Source organism: Abrus precatorius, unplaced genomic scaffold (assembly GCF_003935025.1).
Source record: "Abrus precatorius isolate BTA unplaced genomic scaffold, Abrus_2018 Scaffold7, whole genome shotgun sequence".
Taxonomy (NCBI): Eukaryota; Viridiplantae; Streptophyta; class Magnoliopsida; order Fabales; family Fabaceae; genus Abrus; species Abrus precatorius.
This window is the reverse complement of record NW_020874417.1, coordinates 15,522,628-15,544,264: the sequence shown is the minus strand read 5'-3', so window position 1 is coordinate 15,544,264 and position 21,637 is coordinate 15,522,628. Positions and strand designations below refer to the sequence as shown.

At 35.6% G+C, this 21,637-nt stretch overlaps 1 protein-coding gene across 5 annotated transcripts; it reads left to right on the top strand.

Annotated features, from left to right (window-relative positions):
• The first annotated feature begins 311 nt into the window (after nucleotides 1-311).
• LOC113871033 (3-isopropylmalate dehydratase large subunit, chloroplastic-like) lies at nucleotides 312-20,446 on the top strand. 5 transcript variants are annotated; one of them, XM_027507718.1, is made up of 15 exons: nucleotides 312-508; nucleotides 683-790; nucleotides 876-1,046; nucleotides 1,849-2,001; nucleotides 2,112-2,180; nucleotides 2,279-2,395; nucleotides 11,941-12,015; nucleotides 12,145-12,222; nucleotides 12,345-12,440; nucleotides 17,618-17,667; nucleotides 17,880-17,934; nucleotides 18,034-18,165; nucleotides 18,498-18,545; nucleotides 18,670-18,828; nucleotides 19,918-20,426. In XM_027507718.1, the coding sequence occupies exons 1-15, from the start codon at nucleotides 458-460 to the stop codon at nucleotides 20,056-20,058; spliced, it is 1,503 nt and encodes a 500-aa protein (XP_027363519.1). In that variant the 5' UTR covers nucleotides 312-457; the 3' UTR covers nucleotides 20,059-20,426. The 5 variants fall into 5 exon arrangements, with proteins under 5 accessions (XP_027363519.1, XP_027363518.1, XP_027363516.1 ...); XM_027507717.1 differs by having other exon boundaries at nucleotides 349-508; nucleotides 680-790; nucleotides 19,918-20,354; XM_027507715.1 differs by having other exon boundaries at nucleotides 379-514; nucleotides 674-790; nucleotides 19,918-20,354.
• The last annotated feature ends 1,191 nt before the right edge of the window (nucleotides 20,447-21,637 follow it).

Below are 21,637 nucleotides of genomic sequence, written 5' to 3'. Positions count from 1 at the left end.
ATCCAAAGAATTTTAAAATGACTTGTCCAAAAAAAGCCTAAAACATAAAATAATAATCCAAAACTAAAATATTTTAGTATTTTTTCTTTATTTTTTTAATGATTTTCTTTTAATTTTAATTCTGATAGTTTAAAAAAGATATTTTTAATTTCTAATGATGACGTAATCTAAGAGATTTCTACTTAAAAATTTAATTGACAGAATCTTAAAAGATAAAATGAAAAAATGGTTAAAAGGAATCAAAATAAAAAAGTCATCGTAATATGAGAACTAAAAGCATAAATAATAATCCAAACTAAAAAACTTAACACGCGTTCACGAGTTGCCTGAGCCGAGAGAGAGAAACGAAGAGCCTAGTATAAAAAACACAGCACAAACTCAGTGAGGAATCACCCAACAGAGTCCACAAACAAAACATCAGTTTTAGGACACAGCCTCCAAACATCAAACATCAACAATGGCTTCCTCGCTTCTTTCTCCATCCTTCACTTCCTTTCTCCACACCAAGGTTCGATCTCTGGTACCCCCTTTCCCACTCGCAAATCCAACGCATCATTGTTACTTATCTCAATCTTCTCTTTTCCATGCTGCAAAAGACTTCGTTTTTCTTCACCCCTTTTGCCCCAAAGGGCTTAACTTTGCTCAAACTCACCCCCCCTCTTTTTTTTTTGTCTCTCTGAAGGATCCGGCTCTCTCTGCTTTCGCATATCAGAGATGCCTCAAAGTGGTTCCAAGGAGAATCTCTTGTGCTGTTTCAGCGCCACAGCGCCAGCCTTATACCACTGGATCAGTTCTGTTTCTATTGGTGTTTCGGTTACCCTTTTGGATTTTAAGATTGTTGTTGAGTCCTTGTTGATGGTTTTGATGTGTTTCAGGTGAAGACTGGGATGACCATGACTGAGAAGATATTGGCTAGAGCTTCGGAGAAGGCACAGTTGAGCCCTGGGGATAATGTTTGGGTCAACGTTGACATTTTGATGACACATGATGTGTGTGGCCCTGGTTCTATTGGAATTTTCAAGAGGGAGTTTGGTGAGGATGCCAAGGTAATTTGGCGCTTTTTTTTTTTTTTTTCGTAATTTTGATTTCTGATGGTTGTGAACTTAATTGGGATTGGTTTTTTGGAGAGCTGATGTATGAACGTGGTTTGTATCTGCTTGGATTGGATGGCCACTGGAAATGTTGATGTCGATTTAGGAAATTTATGTAAGGATGAATTTTGATGGTTGTGGGAAAAAAATAGGATCAGGGTCATGTTGGTGACATTGATATGATGAACAATCGGAGTAATATTTTTCTGATTAGAGAAATTGTAGTAACACATTCTCTAACATACCCTTTATTATTTGGCTATAATTTATAGGAAATCACTCCTAATTTAATGATTCTCACTCATACTTTTGTAGTTCCTAATAAATTTCAGCCAACAACAGAGAGTGTGTTAGAGTGTGTATTTCTAGCACTCCTCTTCCGTTTATCAACAAGTAATTATGTGCTTTTTTCTCGAGATTTTTGTCAATTTAAAATTCCTATGAGTGATGCTAGTATTTGTAATCACTAAAAAGGGATATAGAATGGTAATTTATTTTTTGTAGGAATGACTTTACTGGTTTAAGTGTGCTGTGCATTTGATATTTCCGGTCATACTATTGATTCTTTTACCTTGAAAGCTTTCTGTGCATAACAATGTATCTAATAGCATGTGCAAAAAAGTTATATTGGGTTTAGTGCTTATATTTATGTGGCTCATAGAATGATATTAATTTTTCTACTATTAGTTGATTGTCAATCTCGTTATATGCTGAGACCTAAGTTTTGTAATTTCCTGATTGTGTTGTTAATTTGAAGGTTTGGGACCGTGAAAAGGTTGTAATAATACCTGACCACTATATATTCACAAGTGATGAACGAGCCAATCGCAACGTAGACATATTAAGAGATTTTTGCCACGAGCAGAATATCAAGTACTTTTATGATATTAAGGATCTTAGTAATTTTAAGGTATGCATTCTTTTGACTTTTTCAATATTAATTTGGTTGTTTCAATTTGTAAAAGAGCACTGTAATGCACACTATCCATGAACACTAACTGTGGGATTATAAAAATGCAGGCAAATCCAGACTATAAGGGTGTTTGCCATGTTGCTCTTGCTCAGGAAGGTCATTGTAGGCCAGGAGAGGTTTGATTAGTTTAACAAGTTATTTAAACTATGGTGAAGTATTGTTCATTTGTTTGACAGAATTTCCTGCTTTGCTAATTTTGTTATGTTACCTTCAGGTTCTCTTAGGTACTGATTCTCACACTTGTACTGCTGGAGCATTTGGTCAATTTGCTACAGGGATTGGTAATACTGATGCTGGTTTTGTGCTGGGAACTGGGAAGCTTCTGCTCAAGGTAAATTTTATTGTTCTCTAAAGTCTATGATGCTGCTGTTGAGCTATTATATTATGTTTCTTTTTACTATGAAAACTTGCACAATGTGTCACTATTGTGTATTCTCTTGACATAACATGGTTTTAAAAGTATACCTTTTATGTCCTTTCCCTCGTCCTTCATTGTAGCTAGCTTTTGGGCTTTCACAGCATTTTCAGAGCATACATATCACCCCTGTCACTGTTTGTGATCATGTTTTCATCTACACAAACAATTAACTACAACAAAGGCAACAAAGCTTTACCACACAAGGTTTTATCTACATAAACAAACAATTAACAAAACATGTAGCTAACAATCAGAATGTTTAAATAGTATGGCCACTCTTGCTCCTTGTAAAACCAAAATGTTAGATTACATCCCTAAACCTACCAAACAAAATTTTTTAGGCTACTGCTTTGAACTGAAGAATGAATAATTTGATAAACAAATATTGTGGTTCCCCACCTCTGAGCAACAAAACCAGGTGTTTGTTCCGTATATGGTTTTCTTTGTATGCTCACAATGAAGAAATGTGTTCATTGCTTCCAACTGATGCAAGAGGTAATTGTTAAGAATTAACTAATGTCGATTATACTAGAGAAATACCAGTATAGGTGAAACTTTTATTTGGGCACATCCCTTTGCAGCTAGGCAGGTTTCAAATTGAGCAATAGAACTGTTAAGATTCAAATTTAAAGCATAAACCCAACTACAACCAATAATGATTTTAATAGTGGCCTATGGTCTAGTGTTGTTAAATGGCGGCCATGACGAAATTTGGTGGTGGTTTTTAACCCCACCTTTACAGCGTTTGTGTTTTTTGGCGTTTTTCCATGGCGGCCGTTATGCGCATGGCAATAGGTGGAAATTGTTAAAAAATGGCGTTTTTGCAAGGTTGGGCTGTGAACACGACCCAGTCCAGAGGTTGACCCGCGCAGAAAAACCCTAAGGTGAGTTGTTAATAGCAGCGCGATAAAGCTGGTGCGGTGTGGAGCAGCTGTTGGCTGCCACTACCACCACATTACAGGGCGTTTGTTGCGTCGCGGTGGTTGCAAGTGGTTTGCGGCTAGAATAGGGAGAAGTCACAGGTGCTGTTGTGCCATTTTGGGGAAAGGAAGAAACCCTTTTCTATTTTTTTTTTCTAAATGCACTGTTTTGATTATTTTTAAGGGTAGAAAGGTCATTTACCCTTGATAAAGCATATATTTCATCTTCCTCCACACTCTTCCTCTCTGCACGAAAAGTCGAAACCTCAATGTAGTAGTTTCTCCCATCCTCACTGACTCTCCCACTCCATTTTGCTGGAAAAATCAGCTAGTCCGAAGGGTCACTCACTCCATTTCGCCGGAGAAGTCAGTTTTTCTGGCGTCTCCTCTGCTTTGCTGTTCACCCGAGAAATAAGCTTTTCCGGCACCTATTATGATTTTCTGATTGAGCTCTATTTTACTATTCACTGATCATTCTTGCTTTTCTGTTCAAGATCTGTTTTGCTATTCATCTTCAGTTTTGCTGTTCAAGCTCTATTTAGCATTTTTTGTTTAATATAACATCCATGCTGCAGTGTTTTTCTTTTTTACACTTACTTGGAATGATGAAATGTAATCTTGAGAATTTCTTGAGCATTTATATTAAATTTCTGTGTACATAAATATTATATATGCATACTATAATATTTTTTATATATTTTATTATATCTGCCATAAATTTGCCATAACTGCCATAGTTGCCGCCATAACTTTATGGCAGTTTTTTTTGTTTCCGCCATGAGCCGTCATCTGCCATTGATAACATTGCTAATGTCCCAATTTTTTGACTAGTTTGACTTTGATCTTTGTTATGAGTTTAATATCTATGCCTTAGAGGCCTGTGTTTTGTTTTCCTGAAGCTCCTTTAATACATTTGAGAATACGAATTACTGCATCCCAATGTTCATCACAAGGAGAGTTACAGAACTGACTCACCACATTGACTGCAAAAGAAATGTTTGGGCAAGTAATTGTCAGATAATTTAATTTTTCAACAAGTCTTCTATACCTTTTTGGATCTGAAAGTAGCTTCCTTTGACTTGGCAGAAGTTTGGTATTAGGATCCATAGGAGTATCAATAGGTTTGACCCCCATCAATCCTATTTTCTCTAGGATATCCATTGCATACTTCTTTTAGGAAATCACACCACCACTCTTGGATTGTGTCACCTCAATCCCCAAAAAGTATCATAGTCTGCCAAAGTCTTTTGTTTAAAAGTATTGACAAATGTATTGCTTTACCTGTTCAATGCCATGATGATCACTTCTTGTAATGATGATGTCATCTACATACATAATTAAGTAAATAAAACCTAAAGTTGAATAATGACAAAAAATGGAGTGATTTTTTTCACTTCGAGTCATGCCAAACTATTGAACTACCATGCTGAATTTGCCAAACCATGTCCTTCGAGTTTGTTTGACTTTGAGACCATAAAGGGTTTTTGAAGACAACAAACAAGTTCTGAAGACTTCCCTTGAGCAACTAATCCAGGAGGTTGCTCCATATAGACTTTTTCTTAAAGATCACCATAAAGAAAAACATTCTTGATATCAAGCTGAAAAAGCGGCCAATGACGAATGGTAGCCATAGATATGAGTAGCTGGACATATGTCATTTTGGTGACAGGAGAGAAAGTGTTACTGTAGTCCAAATCAAATATCTATGTATAACCTTTGGCCACCAAATGAGTCTTAAAGCGATTAATCTTACCATGAGGACCAACCTTGACTGTATAGATCCACCTACAACCAACAAGAGACTTTCTTAGAGGAAGGGGAACAAGTTCTAAAGTACTACTATTTTGAAGAGTACACATTTTATTAATCATTGCTTGTTTCCAATTGGGATGAGAGGGAGCATCACCTGTAGATTGAGGAATAGAAATAAAGAACAAGGAAGACAAATAAGTATAATATGAAGAGAACAAACGATGCTAAGTCAAAGAAACATAATGAGGAGAGGGATTACAGGTAGAGCATATACCTTTATAAAGAATAATGACAAGCCCAGAGAAGAGAGGGTGAGTGGCACCAGAAGCGAGTCAGAGGTAGGATCAACATACACTGGCGATATAGAGAGGGGCTAGTGATAGCGATACACCTGCAGAGGACGTGAAGGAGGTGGTTCTGTGGAAGCATGAAATGGTTATTTGAAACATAGGATGAATCTGTGTTTTCACTACATGGCAGAACATATTTTTATAATTGGGATGATTGACATAGAATATACAGTTACGGAGTTACCATAATTACTAAGATACTAATTTTCCTATTTACAATATTACTATAATTACATAATTCCAACACACGTCTACTTTGTCCACAATGTTGTTTCCTCCCAAGAATTTTGTTCATATCCTGTAGCCATCTGACCACTATCTTAAGTACAATCTTGGCTTGAATCAGCTCTCCATTTTGGCTTGATCTATAGCAATGTGTCCCTTTTCCCAATCCTCCTTGAACAAAAATTGCATATTTGAGTGAAGAACCACCTAGGTTTTATGTTCTACAAATTATTTAATGTTGTGATCCAGGAAACACTATGCTATGGTGATGAGATCCATGAGTCTACTAACTCTAGAAATAAGATGAAGTTATTGGATTAGTAGGTAAATGGAGATGCCACAACTTGGAAGGTATATTCTAGGAGAGGTAACAAGGTTACACATGGTGAAGGATTTGGGGGAGAGTTAGTCATGCTGAGTGGGCTAGACATTGGGCACTCATGAGAGGTATGTGAAATAGGAAGTTGGTTATAAGAGAGAAAGGAAGCATGAGCAAGAGAGAGAAGAATTGTAGTAAGAATTCGGCTGAGGCTTGGGCAAGAGAGTGAGATATTCGTATTGTTATTTTGTTATATGTTGACCTTTATTTCTGTGTTTAGACCTTGTTACCATTTCCGTTGAAGAGAGATTCATTTCATATACTATTTGTTATTTGCACTTTCTCTTTTTATGTTGATTAACTGTATCATATGGTCATAAGAAGATAAATCTGCCTTCTGTACACATCTGCAATTTTCATTTGGCTCTTGGCTAGGGTTTTGTTAGGCTAAAAAAGGAAATAACAATTAGGACTAGTAGTTAGGGTTATTATTAGCAAGTAAACACATAATAGGAGCGAATTAGTTTTTTGCCAGGGGTGGAAAAATTAATGATTCACCAAGTTGCAGGGGAATTCCCTTGAAGGAGGCTTGGCTACTTGGATGCTACTGAAATCAATTGAAGTTCTTTCCATTCACTCTTTATTTCTCCAGTTTTCTTCTCATGCACAATTCTGTTTATTACTATCAGAGTTCATAACAAATTGGTCTGACCTACTGGATCAATCACCGTGGCGCAATGGAACATAGGATTGAGTCATTGGAAAATTGATGGAGCTTCTAAAGAAAACCACCTGAGCTAGGATTGCAGCTTCGATCTTTGGAGTTGAGCATGTATGAGATGAAGAAGAACATGGATTCATGAAATCAAACAATTACCAAGTTCGTGGATGGAAAAATAGGGGATAAGCATGGAGTAGGACAAAGAAGAGGCTCAATTGAATCATGACAAAGAATCAATTGAAAGGCCAATTTGAAAGTGGGAAAAGATTCTAACTCGGAAAATTCAAGTGAAGGAAGCAACCGCCCTTAGGCAAAGAAGTTTGAATTGCCCCTGTTTTGGTGGTACTAACCCATTGGGGTGGATTGCCAGAGCTGAGAAGTTCTTTGAGGTGCTTCAAACAAAGGACTCAAAGAAGGTGCATGTTGCTTTTGTTAGTATGGAAGGGATTGCCATTCACTAGTTCAGATTCTTGCACAAGAAAGCACAAGTACTTTCCTAGAAAAAAATTGGTAGAAGCGATGTGTTAGGCCCCTTATAAGTAAATATTATAAGAAGAGAGCTAAGACTTAGGTTTTTTAATAGGATTGAATTATCTTAGCAGTTTTTAATTATTTTAGGAGATGTTATTTTAATTAGTGGGGGTAAGTGTAACTGCCTCTAAGCAGTTATGAGCAGAATAAAAATAGGAGAAGAGGTAGAAAGGAGGGCAGGCAGTTTTTGAGGGGTTTCGGGAAGGGAGAGACCAGGCTCTCATACATCTTTGGAGGAAGCCTTGTACTCAACCCGTTTTGCTCAATTTCCTATGTAACTTCTAATTCCGTATCAGTTCAATTGAATATGATTCAGTCTTTATTCTCATACCAGTTGATGTCCATCATGATGATTCAACATTTTGGAGGGCATTGTCTTGGTGATGTCTAAGAAAGATTGATGAGTTTACGAAAATGGGGACGTTAGAAGAGTATGTGCAAGAAATCGAATTGTTAGTGGCTCAAGCATTGGAAGTAATTGAGGAGGAATTGCTAGGTTATGTCTTGGGCAGATTATTTGCTAAGGTGAGATGTCAAGTATGTACACACCAAAGTTATAAATTTAGCCCAGGATAGAAGAAGAGTTACAATTGTTAAGAAACTTGGGCCTAACTCACTTCCAAAAGCTAGCTCATAGGAGGAGGACTATCCTATCCCTTATAAGGAGTATTTTGTCTCTGTTTTTAACCAATGTGGGACATCTTAACACCCCCCTCTCACGCCTAGGATTGGACATTTGGTGCATGAAACTTGCAGGACTGGACATTTGCATGGCTAGATCCAACAAGACTGGACATCTGTGGGCAACCTAATGTTCAAACTGAATAGGCTCTGATACTATGTTAAGAAACTTGGGTCTAACTCACTCCCAAAACTAGCTCATAAGAGGAGGACTGCCATAGTCGTTATAAGGAGTATTCTGACTCTATTCCTAACCAATGTAAGAAATCTTAACAACGATCTTCGCAAGTTTTTGGTGGAGCAAATAGTCGCAACCAAATTTATCAGGCTTCTTCTTTTGGAGTAGTAGTGGGTTTGTGTAGTACAGTGCAAGGACAGTTAGCTACGTGGTTGAATAAATCTGCAGTATTTGTTGACAAGAGAATGAATCAAAGTGGGCAAAAATTGTTGCTAGATTCAACTGCATGAAGTGACGGAAATCAGCCTCGAAACCAAGGTGGCATATGCATCTGCCTTATTATTAGGAATACCTCAAAAGGAGAATAGAAGGTAGGTGTTTTTGATGCAGAGGGAAATTCAGGCCTGGTCATAGGTGTCTAGTAAAAAGTCTAAGAATCACCATCTGACTGAGGATGAAATGTTGAATGAGGAAGGGGAAATTGTGGCATTGCAGGTTCAGGGAGAGGTTAATATAGAGGATTCCAAGTCTCTGGAGATAACTTGCTAAATGTTGAATTTGTCTTTGTACTCGGCTGGAGGAATGACTCAACCTAAGATGATGAAACTTTATGGGCTATTGCATGATGTTCACATACTAGTATTAATTGATAGTGGCATGACCCATAAGTTCTTTGCTCAAAGCTTGGTATAGAGCTGGAATTGGGGTTTACCCATTACAGCAATACCTGCTTTCAGGGTTCGATTGGAGGATGGGTACAGGAAAGACTCATAGGGCTGTTTGAAGAGTTGGAATTGGCTTTGTCTGACCACAAGATCAGCGATGGTTTTTACTTACTCAATTTGGGTGGAGTTGATATAATACTTGGAGTGGCTTGGCTAGAGACATTGGGGGAAGTTAAGGTGCATTGGAGAATCTTGACAATGTCCTTTGTGTATAATAATTATAATATATTCAAGGGGACCCAAGTTTGTCTAAAACTTCGCTTTCCTCTCGGTCTCTTTTAAAGGTTAAGGAGGTAGAGTTTGCTTCCATATTGTTGTGTGTGGTTGATGAGGAGGATGGAGGACAATCATCACTGTCTACAAACCAAGATTCACAATTGCAGAAATTACTTCATCAGTTTTGACCAGTCTTTGCAGTCCCAACAGGTTTGCCTCTGGTCCGCAATAATGACCATAGAATTCCTTTAAAGGCAGGCACGGACCTGGTCAATATTCAGCCTTATAGATACCCTCATATACAGAGGGATGAGATGGAAAGGTTAGAAGAAGAGATGGTGAAATCAGGAATAATCCGGCCTAGTAGAAGTCCTTTCTCCAACCCGGAGATTTTGATAATGAAAAAGGATGGTAGCTGGTGACTTTGTGTAGACTACCAAGCCCTCAATAAGGCTACAATTCCTGACAAATTTCCAATTCCCATTATGGAGGAACTCATAGATGAACTGTAGGGAGCTGCTTTCTTTTCTAAAATTGATTTGAGATAGGGTTATCACAAAATTAGGATGTTTGAAGAGGACATACAAAAGACAGCATGTCATACACACTAGGGCCATTTTGAATTCCTTGTCATTTGGCCTCACTAATGCCCCTGCTACATTGCAAAGTGTCATGAATTCCACTTTGAAACCATTTCTACAAAGGTTTGTTTTAGTATTGATGATACCCTCATCTACAGTAGAATATGGGAAGAACATTTATCTCACTTGCAGCAAGTTTTGGAGACCTTGGAACAGCATCAATTCTTTGCCAATCCATCTTTGGTCAAACTAAGGTGGAGCATCTAGGCCATATTATTTCTTAGGAGAAGGTAGCGATGGATTAAAGGAAAATTCACTCTATCTCTTCAATGGCCAATTCCCAAAACCATCAAAGCGTTGTGAAGCTTGTTGGGATTGATGGGATATTATAGACAGTTCATCAAGGACTATGGCAAAATTGTTTGCCCATTGACTGAACTATTAAAAATGGGGAATTTTGTGTGGAATTCACTTGCGGAAGAAGCCTTTAGGAAATTACAGCAGAAGGTCACTTCAGTCCCTGTTTTAGCCATGCTTGAATTTTCAAAGCCTTGCATCATGGAGTCTGACGTGTAAAGGGTTCGGGACAGTGTTATCGTAAGAGAGGAGAACAATTGGTGAGGCTCGATCCAATTCTACCTTAGCAAAGTCAGTGTATGAAAAAGAACTCATGGCTTTGATTCCTGCCATTCAACATTGGCATCCTTATTTGTTCGGATCAGAAGAGTCCTCGATACCTGCTGGACCTGGAACAGCGAGATACTACACATGAACAGAATTGGCTGGCCAAACTGCTAGGTTATGAGTTTGACATTGTTACAAAGCTGGATCCACCAATAGAGGTTTGGATGCACTATCTAGAAAGGAGGAAGATAAAGAGTTGAAAGCTATCTCTAGATGGTTTTGGCAGGATATTGATGTCATAGATGAAGAGGTAAAAAACAATCTGGTGTTGAAGAAAATTAGGGACTGATTGACAACCCTGTTATTGCTTGAATTCACAGCAGAAATTTTACAACAGTTTGATTTCCTTTGGTGATCGAATGCAGCTCAGATTGGAGCTGTCTCAATTGCATTGTGAGTTGATCGTGAAAGAAACTATGGATTTCATCCCAAATTTGTCATGAATGATGACATTTTACCACTATCTGAAGCAGAGAATCATAAATCGATGAGAGGTCACATGCTGAGTAAAGCATCTTGCTTTCAATCGCAAGATCTTGATCAGTTTCAGATAGAAAACATTGTGGAATCACAGGATTTACCACAAATTGATGCAATTTGTGACCATGAATGATACCTTTAACCTGTTGTTTCCATTGGAGAAAATTCTTTTCATTGATTGAGATGGAAAGTTGATGTGAAAATATAGGTGGAGCAGAAGATGAATGTGAATCAGAGATAGGTGGCGAAACACTGGATTCAGGTGGAGAATCTTGCTTATTTGTGATGGAATCTCTGATGCCACAGAAAACTTTAAGAACTAGGGTTCTTTGATTGAAAGTAGTGGAGCTATGGTTTGGGATCAAAAGCTCTGGATACCATGATAAAATCCATGAGCAGAGAGAACAGAGACAGCGAGAGAATTGAGAGAAACTGAAAACTCTGATTTTATTGAATTACAAAAACTCATTCAACTCAGATCAATGATAGCTATTTATAGTAGCCTACATAAGAGGAAAGTACTAATCCTGAATTTGGTTACAGCAGAAACACAAAAGCAGTTACAACGGAAATGTCACTTAACAGAATCTGTATGAATTACAGTTGATCTGAACTATACTCATTAATATGGAATATTTATATTTTTTACCTTTATTATCTGCTCCACCCTTAAGGTTTTATATGTGGTAGTTATAGACTTAAATAGGTTTAATTTATATTATTTTTTTGCTTATCATGTCATTTCGCTTTTATCAGTTTGGCAGCCAGCTAATCAGAATTTGCTGCTAATTTTGTTGTATCTCTCTCTTTCTTTTAACTCTCTTTAATATTTATATATTCAAAGAATATATTATTGGTTTTATTGTTAGCCATTTTCTATTGGCTGATTTTATGTATTTCCAAGAGTCATGTGCTCTCATTTTGAATGAAAAGAATTGGAGATACTGTAAGAGAAAACTAACAAAAGCAGAAATTAGGTTTTCTTTAATTTTTTGGGACAAGAATGAAGATGGAAAAGTGCCTTTCTGAGTTTCTGTTCAATTTATTAACAGTAGAGAGCTAATTGATTTTTATATATGGCTTATTGATATGCAGGTCCCTCCAACTCTGAGATTTGTAATGGATGGAGAAATGCCCAATTATTTGCTTTCAAAGGATTTGATTGTGCAAGTAAGTACCTTGATCCTGTGCTTTTGTTTCTCTTAGTCATAAGCTGACTGTGGGTTGTTAACCTGTTTGCATCTAGCAAATGTAAAAATATAATTACATGCTTATGTGAGTGAATGATTTACCTTGCAGATTATTGGTGAAATAACTGTGGCTGGTGCAACATATAAAGCTATGGAGTTTGTTGGCTCAACTGTTGAAAGTTTAACTGTAAGTATGTATAGCAACTAGCAACATGTTATGCTATGATGTAACTAGTTGTTTCTTCAATTACTGAACTCTTTCTCTTTTGACTATATGTGTTGTTTTGGTAATTTATTCCTCTTGGGTAGATGGAAGAACGGATGACATTGTGCAACATGGTTGTTGAAGCTGGTGGAAAGAATGGTGTTGTTCCTGCTGATAACACTACATACAAATATCTTGAGGTTTGTGCAACTAAGATGCGCTGAAATTGATGTCTTTACTCCTTAGTTATATGTATATGTGTGCATTTTCCATGAACTTATCTTTTTTCAATGAATTTTTTTTAATAAAAACTTGTATTAGCATTTTGATTTTACATCGTTAAAAAATCCAGTAAATTTCTAACAATATATTGATTATATTGTAGAATAATTTAGAGTATCTTAGGTGATCTCTTAGGAGTAATTTCATATTTCAGTATATCATGTTGAATTTCTACATAATCGTGTTTATTAACTGTAACATGATTTTATAAAAAAAAATGATGTTTGGTCACTCTTGAACAAATTTGATTTTGCCTTCAAACTAACATTTGAACTAATGTGAAAAATGATAACTTTTGTATTGAGTTGAGTTATAAAATTCATTCTGAATTTTTTAACAAATTTCTATGAGAAAAGTTTTCAGACATGAATCACATCACCTTAAACTCACTTTTATGTAAAATCAATTGTATAAAGTCAAATTTATTCAAACTCAACTTTATAAACGTTCACTAAAAAATACACTAAGATTTTGGTGCAGTATTTATCAAGCTTGTTAAACTCGAGAGTTTAAGTAAACTCATGGAGTGCTTGTAAACTCGACTCAAACTCGTAAGAGTTTATCTCATGCAAAAAAAAAAATTAAGAAAATAGAAAAAACATTCAAATAATGAAATCATACAGTGCTGAAGTCATAAAATAAGTTAAAATCACACAGACAAAATGTTCAAATCTTAAGGTCACAGTACACAAGTTCATGAGGTGAATAACTAACATTTCTAACAAAAAGAGCAAATAACTCATGATCTTCAAATCTTCAGCCCTTGAACATCTTCATCATAACCAACTTCATTACCACTATCATCATCATTATAATTTTCTTCGTCTTTTTTTTATGAAAGAGGTTCCTCAATATTAGGATCAAGGACTGAATCTTTAAGGCCATCTAAATCTAAAGTTGGATTGCTTGAATTTCCAACTTCTTCAACATTGCTAACTTCATCTCTTAAAGACTGTTGTTCAAGTTCAGCAATGTCTTATACTTGTGCCTTGTCAATTATCCATTCATCATCAGATTGAATATCATCAAAGGGAAGGATAAGATTTCTTTTTATTTGTTTAGTTCTTAACGTTGTGTTGTTCATCACATAAACCAAGTCATTTATCTTTTTTGTTTTATACAGTCGATTTCTTCTCTTTGTAGAAACCTAGAAATAAATAGCACAATGTCCAGCACCACTTATTAGTCAATGTACTAAACAAAGAAAAGTTGAAAATTATACAAAAAAAATCAGAACTTTATTTCCCATTTCAAATGCACTCCAATTTTGCTTACATCCAGAAGAGCTACAAGTTAAGCTAAGAACACCAATAGCAAACCTTTTTAGCTCTTAAGATCTGCCCCCATAGAAGTCCCACCATATTCCAGGAAGCATAATCTTCTTGTTTGACTTTGCATCATCAAGACCAAAAAGACCTTGAGTATAATGAAATTCTGGAAGTTGATTATGAATCTTATACCTCACAATTGGGTCATTTACCATCCTAGGTCTATTGAGCTGATTATCCCACCTTTCATCAATAATTTTTCATATAGGTTCATAACTACAAATAAATTCGAAAACCACATACAAGACAAAAAGTTAAAAATTGAAAGCCTTTTCTTGTCTGTCCATCCATCTAACATATTTGAGTAACCAGTTCTCTTCCATTCATTCTTAAATTCTTCAAGCATTGCATTAATTTGGCCCAGTGCTTCTTTCAAGAGTTTTTCTTTAATCTCGTGATAGGAAGGTTTTATATCCCTTGCCATGTCTAACAATCATCTCAGACATCTTTCCAACTCCACATTCTTAATACAATTGAAAAGAATGACACTTGTATAAAAAATTTGTGCAACTTTTTGATTAACTTGTACCTTTAAGTCCTTCATCATTTGATTTAATGTTACTTGAACTGCACCACTTTTCCCTTGTGTAGCAAACTGTAAAATACCCTTCCCCCTTTTTTAAAAGTTTTCCATCCATCCGTTGACTATCTTGACATTGAATCTCATCATCTTCTACCTCATTGTTCAGCAATTTTCTTTTTTTATTTGATCTTTCTTTAGCTTCAGCAACAAATTTAATCACAAAGATTTTAACCTCTTCAAATACTGAGGCCAGGAAGGTGATGCTTAAATCTAAAAGTTCCTCCATTAATTGTTTTTGAACAATAATTGCATTTAACTCTTCTAGCATTACCATCAACGTTTATCCCATGTTTCCACCCATTATTTGATCTATTTACAACAACATTCATCCTCTTTGAAATGCTTGTGTTGCTTGAAGATTTTGATCCATCAACTTGAGTCATTCTATACCAAAAAAATTTGCAAATTTTCAAGTCAATAATCACTCAATATTCTGTTCACACTTCACAAAGAGAAAATTTGCAAATTTACTCACTTGGATAGCAGAATAATGGAGCAGCGATATGAGGGAGGTACTGCACTTCACTCTTTGTTCGCTGCTGGAGGATGTGTTCTGTTTGAGCACGCACTTTGCTCTCTGTCCGCTGCAAGCAGCACTTTGCAGTTTCTCGCACAACGTTGCCGCTCATTTTTGGAAATGAGGGAGGTTTGAAGCAGGAAGGGAGATGTGACCTGTGCATGACAAAAATGAGGGAGATTTTGAGATTCGTACATGACGAAGGTGACTTGTTTGAAGGAGATTGTGACCTGTGCCGTGGCAGGTTAGAAGACGTGAGAGCTTTTGTGGATGGTTTCAATCTGCACCGCGAAAGGGTAACCCTAAGAAACAGGTTCCAAACAAAATCGTTCTACCAAAAAGGGGCTTTCTGTTGGAACTCATAAACTTGCTTCTGGACTCATGATTCTATTCGAGTTTGAGTGAGTTCAACTGATTTGGAGGAGTTTAACCAATAGTGATTTTACTATTGTTATAAGAGAACTTGATTTTAACTATCATGGTATTTACTAGTTTAAATAGGGGTTGGTGCTTTGTATTGCATCATTATGCCTCGTATCAATCTAATATGCTACTATGTTGATTCTCCACTCTCTCTTTTCTTTCTTCCCTATCCATGTTGGGAGTAACAAGAAAAAGAAAATAAAAGAGAGAGAGAAAAATGTCACAAGGATTTAATGTTACATGCTGTTAAACATATATAATAATAAGAAAGAAAAAGTCCCTTAAAAATAACAGATGTGGGACTAATCAGACTGCATAACTCTTAATAATTCTCCCACTTGAAGTATGATTTTCAATTGCTACCATATCCTCCACTGTAATCATATATAGATCTTAGCTTCTTTCCGTGAGTTAAAGGTTTCCTTTCATTACCTTCTAAGCTCTGTCTCCAAAAATGGTGTGATGCTCCTCATCATCCAACTGACTTATAGATATCAAATTTCATTTAAGGGTAGGGATATGTCCGATATTGTGCATTGTCCACAAGGTTCTGCTACACGTCTTGATATCAATATCACCTTTTTCCACAATATCAAAGAATTTGTCATCTGCTAGGTAAACGTTCCCAAACTTTCCAAATACATACTTATAAAGTAATTCTTTAGAAGGTGTAGTGTGGAATAACATACCTCAGTCCGTAACCCATGAATCAATGAGACTATCCAAGCTGCAATAAAGCATCTGCAATTTCGTTTTTTGCTTTGCAAATTCATCATCATCCTGTTGCTTTTTATATTTGTTCTTCCTTGGGGCTTTGCTAATTCATTCCTAACTTTTGTTTGACCTTTCTCACTAGACTTTGATCTACCTCAACCTTAGGTCTGATTTTGACTCTTCTCACTATTCCTTCCCTTGCTTTCAATGTTCAATGCTGAACTGGAACACTCCCCTAAATCTCTCCTGTGAACATCTTTGTCTACATTAGGTCTCAAATGTCCTCAAACTTTGACTTATTTATCATGACAGAACAATTAACTTACATATATAGTAGTAAGGAAAGCCCCTTAAAAATAACAATTGTGGGAGTAATCTGATAGAGACGTGTACCCTCAGTTTACTGAAAATGATTCTTTATTGATAAAACTTAAAGATTTCAACTCAGTTCCAATAGGAAACTGAAATTGAACTTAGAGAGGAAGATACAGTATGGTTTCTAATTCTGGGTTTTCGAGGTACCCAGTACACTCCAATTTCTACCTTGTTACATTTTATTTATAGGCTTAACTGTCCCACCTAACTAACTGCCTATCAGTAATTATCACCTGTTACAGCTTTTATTTCTCCTAATGTAAACCTGTCTTACTGGGGGTCTATCATAATCATACTACACGACTCTAACAATCTAAATCCTTTATTTAAAACTTGGTATTAGAATGATATTATCCTCTGTATCTTTTCTTGTTAGTATTTCACTATCAAGTTCTTTGAAGATTTGCTTGACAAATAAAGAAGATAATTTTTAAGAACAACCAATTCAAGAATTTCATTATATCATCTTCTTGTCTTTCTGTCTATCGTGGCAAATTTTGGCCAACAAAACCCAAGTCCAATGTCATTTTCTCCTGCTTCTGCAACTGTGAATGTTAGATTCACCCTTGTCTTTGGAGTTTTTTGCCAAATTGCTTCTTCCATGTACTATGTCAATATTGTCCACAACCTAAAATTGCTCTAGCATTGGAGCTCTGACTGGCACCATGAATTGCTAATTGAAATCTGACCAGCCTTTCTCTTTTTGTTGTGAGGGTGCATATGGTGACATCTCCAACCTCTGTTCTACCTGTCTGACTCATCTTTTTCTCTTTCCAAATCTTGTTGAGGGGGTGTTAGAATATCTCATAAATATCTAATATCTTGATTGTATCTTAAAATCGTTTAGAGTTTTTTAGATGATCTTGACCTAGAGATTCAAAGTTAGTAATTGTTTGGCTGTGTTATTTTAAGAGGAATGTGTAGTATTTTGTCTATCGTGAATAATCTTGATTCATGTTTAGCAGTGACAGGATCACATTTTCTTTTTCATTGCTTTTCATTAATTTGCTTGCTGAATTGCATATCATTAAGTTTTGATGAGTCAGCACAATGGGTAGGAACTCATGATTCCACGTGAATGGTACTTTTCCCATGCATACTTGCCAATGTCTTGTCCAGCATTTGTTTTAATGTTGTTTCCATTTCTTTTTGTAGGGAAAGACATCTGTGGCATATGAACCAGTGTATAGTGACCAACAAGCAAAGTAATTATAATTTTCTAATTTCTTCTTGTTTTCCCTCATTATTTTCAATGTTGATGCTTTGTGTGTCACCTTGTATTCAATAAATTGCACTTTATATGTTGACTTGATAAGTTTTTATGGACAAGTGTTATTATATATGATATGGTAGGAAAGACCCTAATATTGTTAGTGTTATCCATTACTAACATCCTTTCCCTTTTGTTTGTGTCTAGATTTCTTTCTGAGTATAGATTTGATGTCTCAAAATTGGAGCCACTGGTGGCCAAGGTTAGTTCTTGGACTGTCTTTATTTTACATGCAGCTGTATGTTATTATCTGATGTTGTCACTATGTTCACCGCTAATATTATGCTTGAGAATGTTGCAGCCACATTCTCCAGATAACCGTGCTTTGGCAAGAGAGTGCAAGGATGTGAAAATTGACAGAGTATACATAGGATCTTGTACAGGTGGGAAAACAGAGGATTTCATGGCTGCAGCAAAAATTTTTCTGGCATCAGTAAGTATCATATTTTCCTATTGCATATTTATAATCTTCTATTATAAAAGATGTTCTTTCTGATAAAATATTATTAGTAGCTTTTCTCACTGAGTCTAAGACTTCTTTACTATATATATGTGTGGAATACTATGTTTACTGCAACATTTCACTCATTAGTGGTATGACCACGTGTATCCTAAAATGTTTAAGACTGGTCAGCACGTTTGTATGGTATTTTATCTTATTTGCAATTAGAATTTGTTAGGCTTTTTCTTACATGTTTGTGCTAATGTCTATCCTAATCTTACAACTATTTCCCCTAATGAAGAACATGATATCTGCATCTGCAGGGTAAAATGGTCAAAGTTCCCACATTTCTTGTGCCTGCAACACAGAAGGTCTGAAAAAATTATCATGTTTATATATCTTTGTATAAGTTGATTTACAGTTAGTAATAAATTTCTCTTGGGAAATAATGATAGATGACTCTCTTCCAATTTATCTCTTTTAATGGAATTTCAGGTTTGGATGGACATATACAGCATCCCAGTCCCTGGATCTGGTGGTAAGACTTGCTCACAGATATTTGAAGAAGCTGGATGTGACACGCCTGCTAGTCCTAGTTGTGGTGCTTGTTTGGGTGGTCCTAAAGATACTTATGCACGTATGAATGAACCTAAGGCAAGTTCCTTAGTTCTGTCTGAGCATCCTGTAACATACACTTGTAGCTCAAATTTTACCTCTGTTACTTTTATCCTTGTTACATTGAAGGAGTTGCTAATATCTGCATTGACCTGTCTTGGGCCTAAGAATACTCCGGTTACAAGAGAAGTAACTTGTTCATTCCTGGATACTTGTATGACATGACATGACATGAAATTTTTATATTTAAAAAAACATTAATTGAACCTTTTAGAACCTTTTACTTGTAATGAATAAGAGTTGTGGTGCCCTTCTAAATGTCTCACTTGTCCAGTTGATCATGCTATGCCAAGATGGTTAGTGGTGAGTTATGATGGCAATAATATTGATGAATGAAGGCTTCTATAAGCTTTCATATTTTAGAGAAAAACTGATAAGGTGGTTTGAAGAATTGTGCCTCTTTTGATGGTCATGAAGAGTCAATATTGATCTTTATTCCAATAATACAGCATTGGATGCAATGCAATTAGCAAGGGTAGAAAAAAAATCTTTTTAACATGATTGTAGATAATTTGTACTTTTTATTTCTCATTTGATTGGTAGATATTTTAAAAACTGTATTGTAAAAAGAAAAATAAATTCTTTAAAAGTAGAAGTGACTTCTGGAATGAAAATAGTAGAGTTGGGTGAGAACATAGGTAAGTAGTGTTTGGCCTAACTTATTTGGGTTTTTCTTCTCAATAAGAGTAGAAGCTCCTCTATTTATCCTTTATAGAAAATCTTTTTTTTTGGGGGGTGTTTTTTCATTACAAAGAAAGCTACTTTATTTTAAAAATCTTTTCTAGGATTGTATTGGCCCTGCAAGGGACAAGATAAGCCTTAAAAAAGTTGGAATAAACACTTAAACTTTCATGGTGGTTATCTAATACATTTTATTTAATAGTGTAAGGCCATGAGAAGTGTGCTCTTTATATAATAATAGCATGGCACACAACCAATATAGAACGCTTATATGTGATGAATGGCTGTTCCTGTTCCTTGCCATATTGCATTTATATGCTTTCTACATAAGTGATGAGGTTGAGAATCTGAATAATTTACTCCATTGTTTACATGCTGGTGGTGCAGGTTTGTGTTTCAACTACAAATAGGAACTTCCCGGGCCGAATGGGCCACAAGGAAGGTCAAATATATTTAGCTTCACCATATACTGCTGCAGCATCTGCATTGACTGGTTTCGTTACTGATCCTAGAGAGTTCTTGCAGTAGAACATTGTTACTGTAATACCACTTTGTTGTATACCTTGTTTAGTTGTGTATTTCTCTAGCCATAAGTTAATACCGAAGCTCTTTTAGGTGGCCAATTTATTGGCACTTTTTGTCCACAGAAATTTTATGTGGGCGTTGATGCATTGATACTCAGTTTTTGTCACCAAAAAAGAGATTGGTTTATTTTAGTTCTTGCTGACTATGACATGGTCGTTGTTGCTGTTACAGTTGCAAATATGATTTCATATGGATTTGCTCGTCAATCCGTGTTTTAGTAGCACTCGATATTTTTTGCTTGTACCATGTTGATCTTATAATCATTCAAAGATGTGGGTAGATCAATACAGATTAATATAAAGTTTTATTTCAAATCTAGGCAGTGTTTGGGCCAACATTTTTAGGCTTTTCTTTATGAAACACTTCATTTTTGTTTGTTTGTGTGTTTTTTATAATTCATTTTTGGGGGGAAGGGGTTCATTAAAAATAATTTACTTTTAGGATTGTTCTTTAAAGTTGTGTTTGACCCGACTTTTCTTTTTAAGGAGAAACGAAGTAAAAAATAAAGAAAAAAAGTCAAACACTATCTTAACAAATCTTTTATCATCCTTTATTTTCTAGCTCGAGGAGACAAATATTAGTGGTGTAAAAGTAATCACACTTGAAATCAAAGGTTTCTAACCATGCCTGCTAATGTGTGGAATCAAAAATAGCTTAGGGATTAATTGGATCCTTGTGATCAAGCAGCATATGTATAAATCTTAACAAAATAGTGGGAAAAGATACAATTGAAGGTTCAGTTTTAGAAAAGTTTGAAGAGCTGTGTTACCTTATGAAAAGCTTTTCTCATAAAGCTTTTTAATAGCTTCCATGAATAAAAATATTTTACTATTAATGATAATTTATTGTATCAACATTAAAATTAAATTAAAATTTCAAATTTCTATATAACCAGAAGCTACATTCTCGATACCTATATTTAAGGCGTTCATTATTTTCTATTTTCATTGTTTTCAAAATTCCAATGCCAATCTAATTGGTTTGCCATTAAAAAAGTTAATTATTTTAATGTTTATTACGTTGTTCCTGATTAATTGGGAGCGAGTCTTCAAAATCTCTGCAACTTCAATTTACCTGGCCATTCGCACGACCTTTCATTAATGTATGATATTAAATTTGGAAAAGATAACAACTCCAAATGCATATAAGGGTTAGCAAAAAAATATTCTTATCTCTTCCCAAACCATTTTCATCTTTCTTTCTTTCATTTTTTTTTTCAATCTAAATTTGCCCCTTTCAACCCGAACCCAAGTTTTTGAAGAATCATGAAACTCCTTTGTCAAAATTGTTGTAGAACGTAGAAGAACATTTGGATCTCTTCTATTAAAAGGTTTTTCATTTTTTGCTCTAAGTCTCGCTGACAACTTCTTCAAAAGAATGAATGGTTTATCAAAAAAAGGAATGGTAAAAATAACTTGGAGGTTATTGATTCCATTACATTTACTAACTTGCTGAAATGTAGGTTTTCCTTTGTCAGTTTTTTTGGTAGGCCAATTCCAAGAAGTAGCTAAATTGCTTGTCC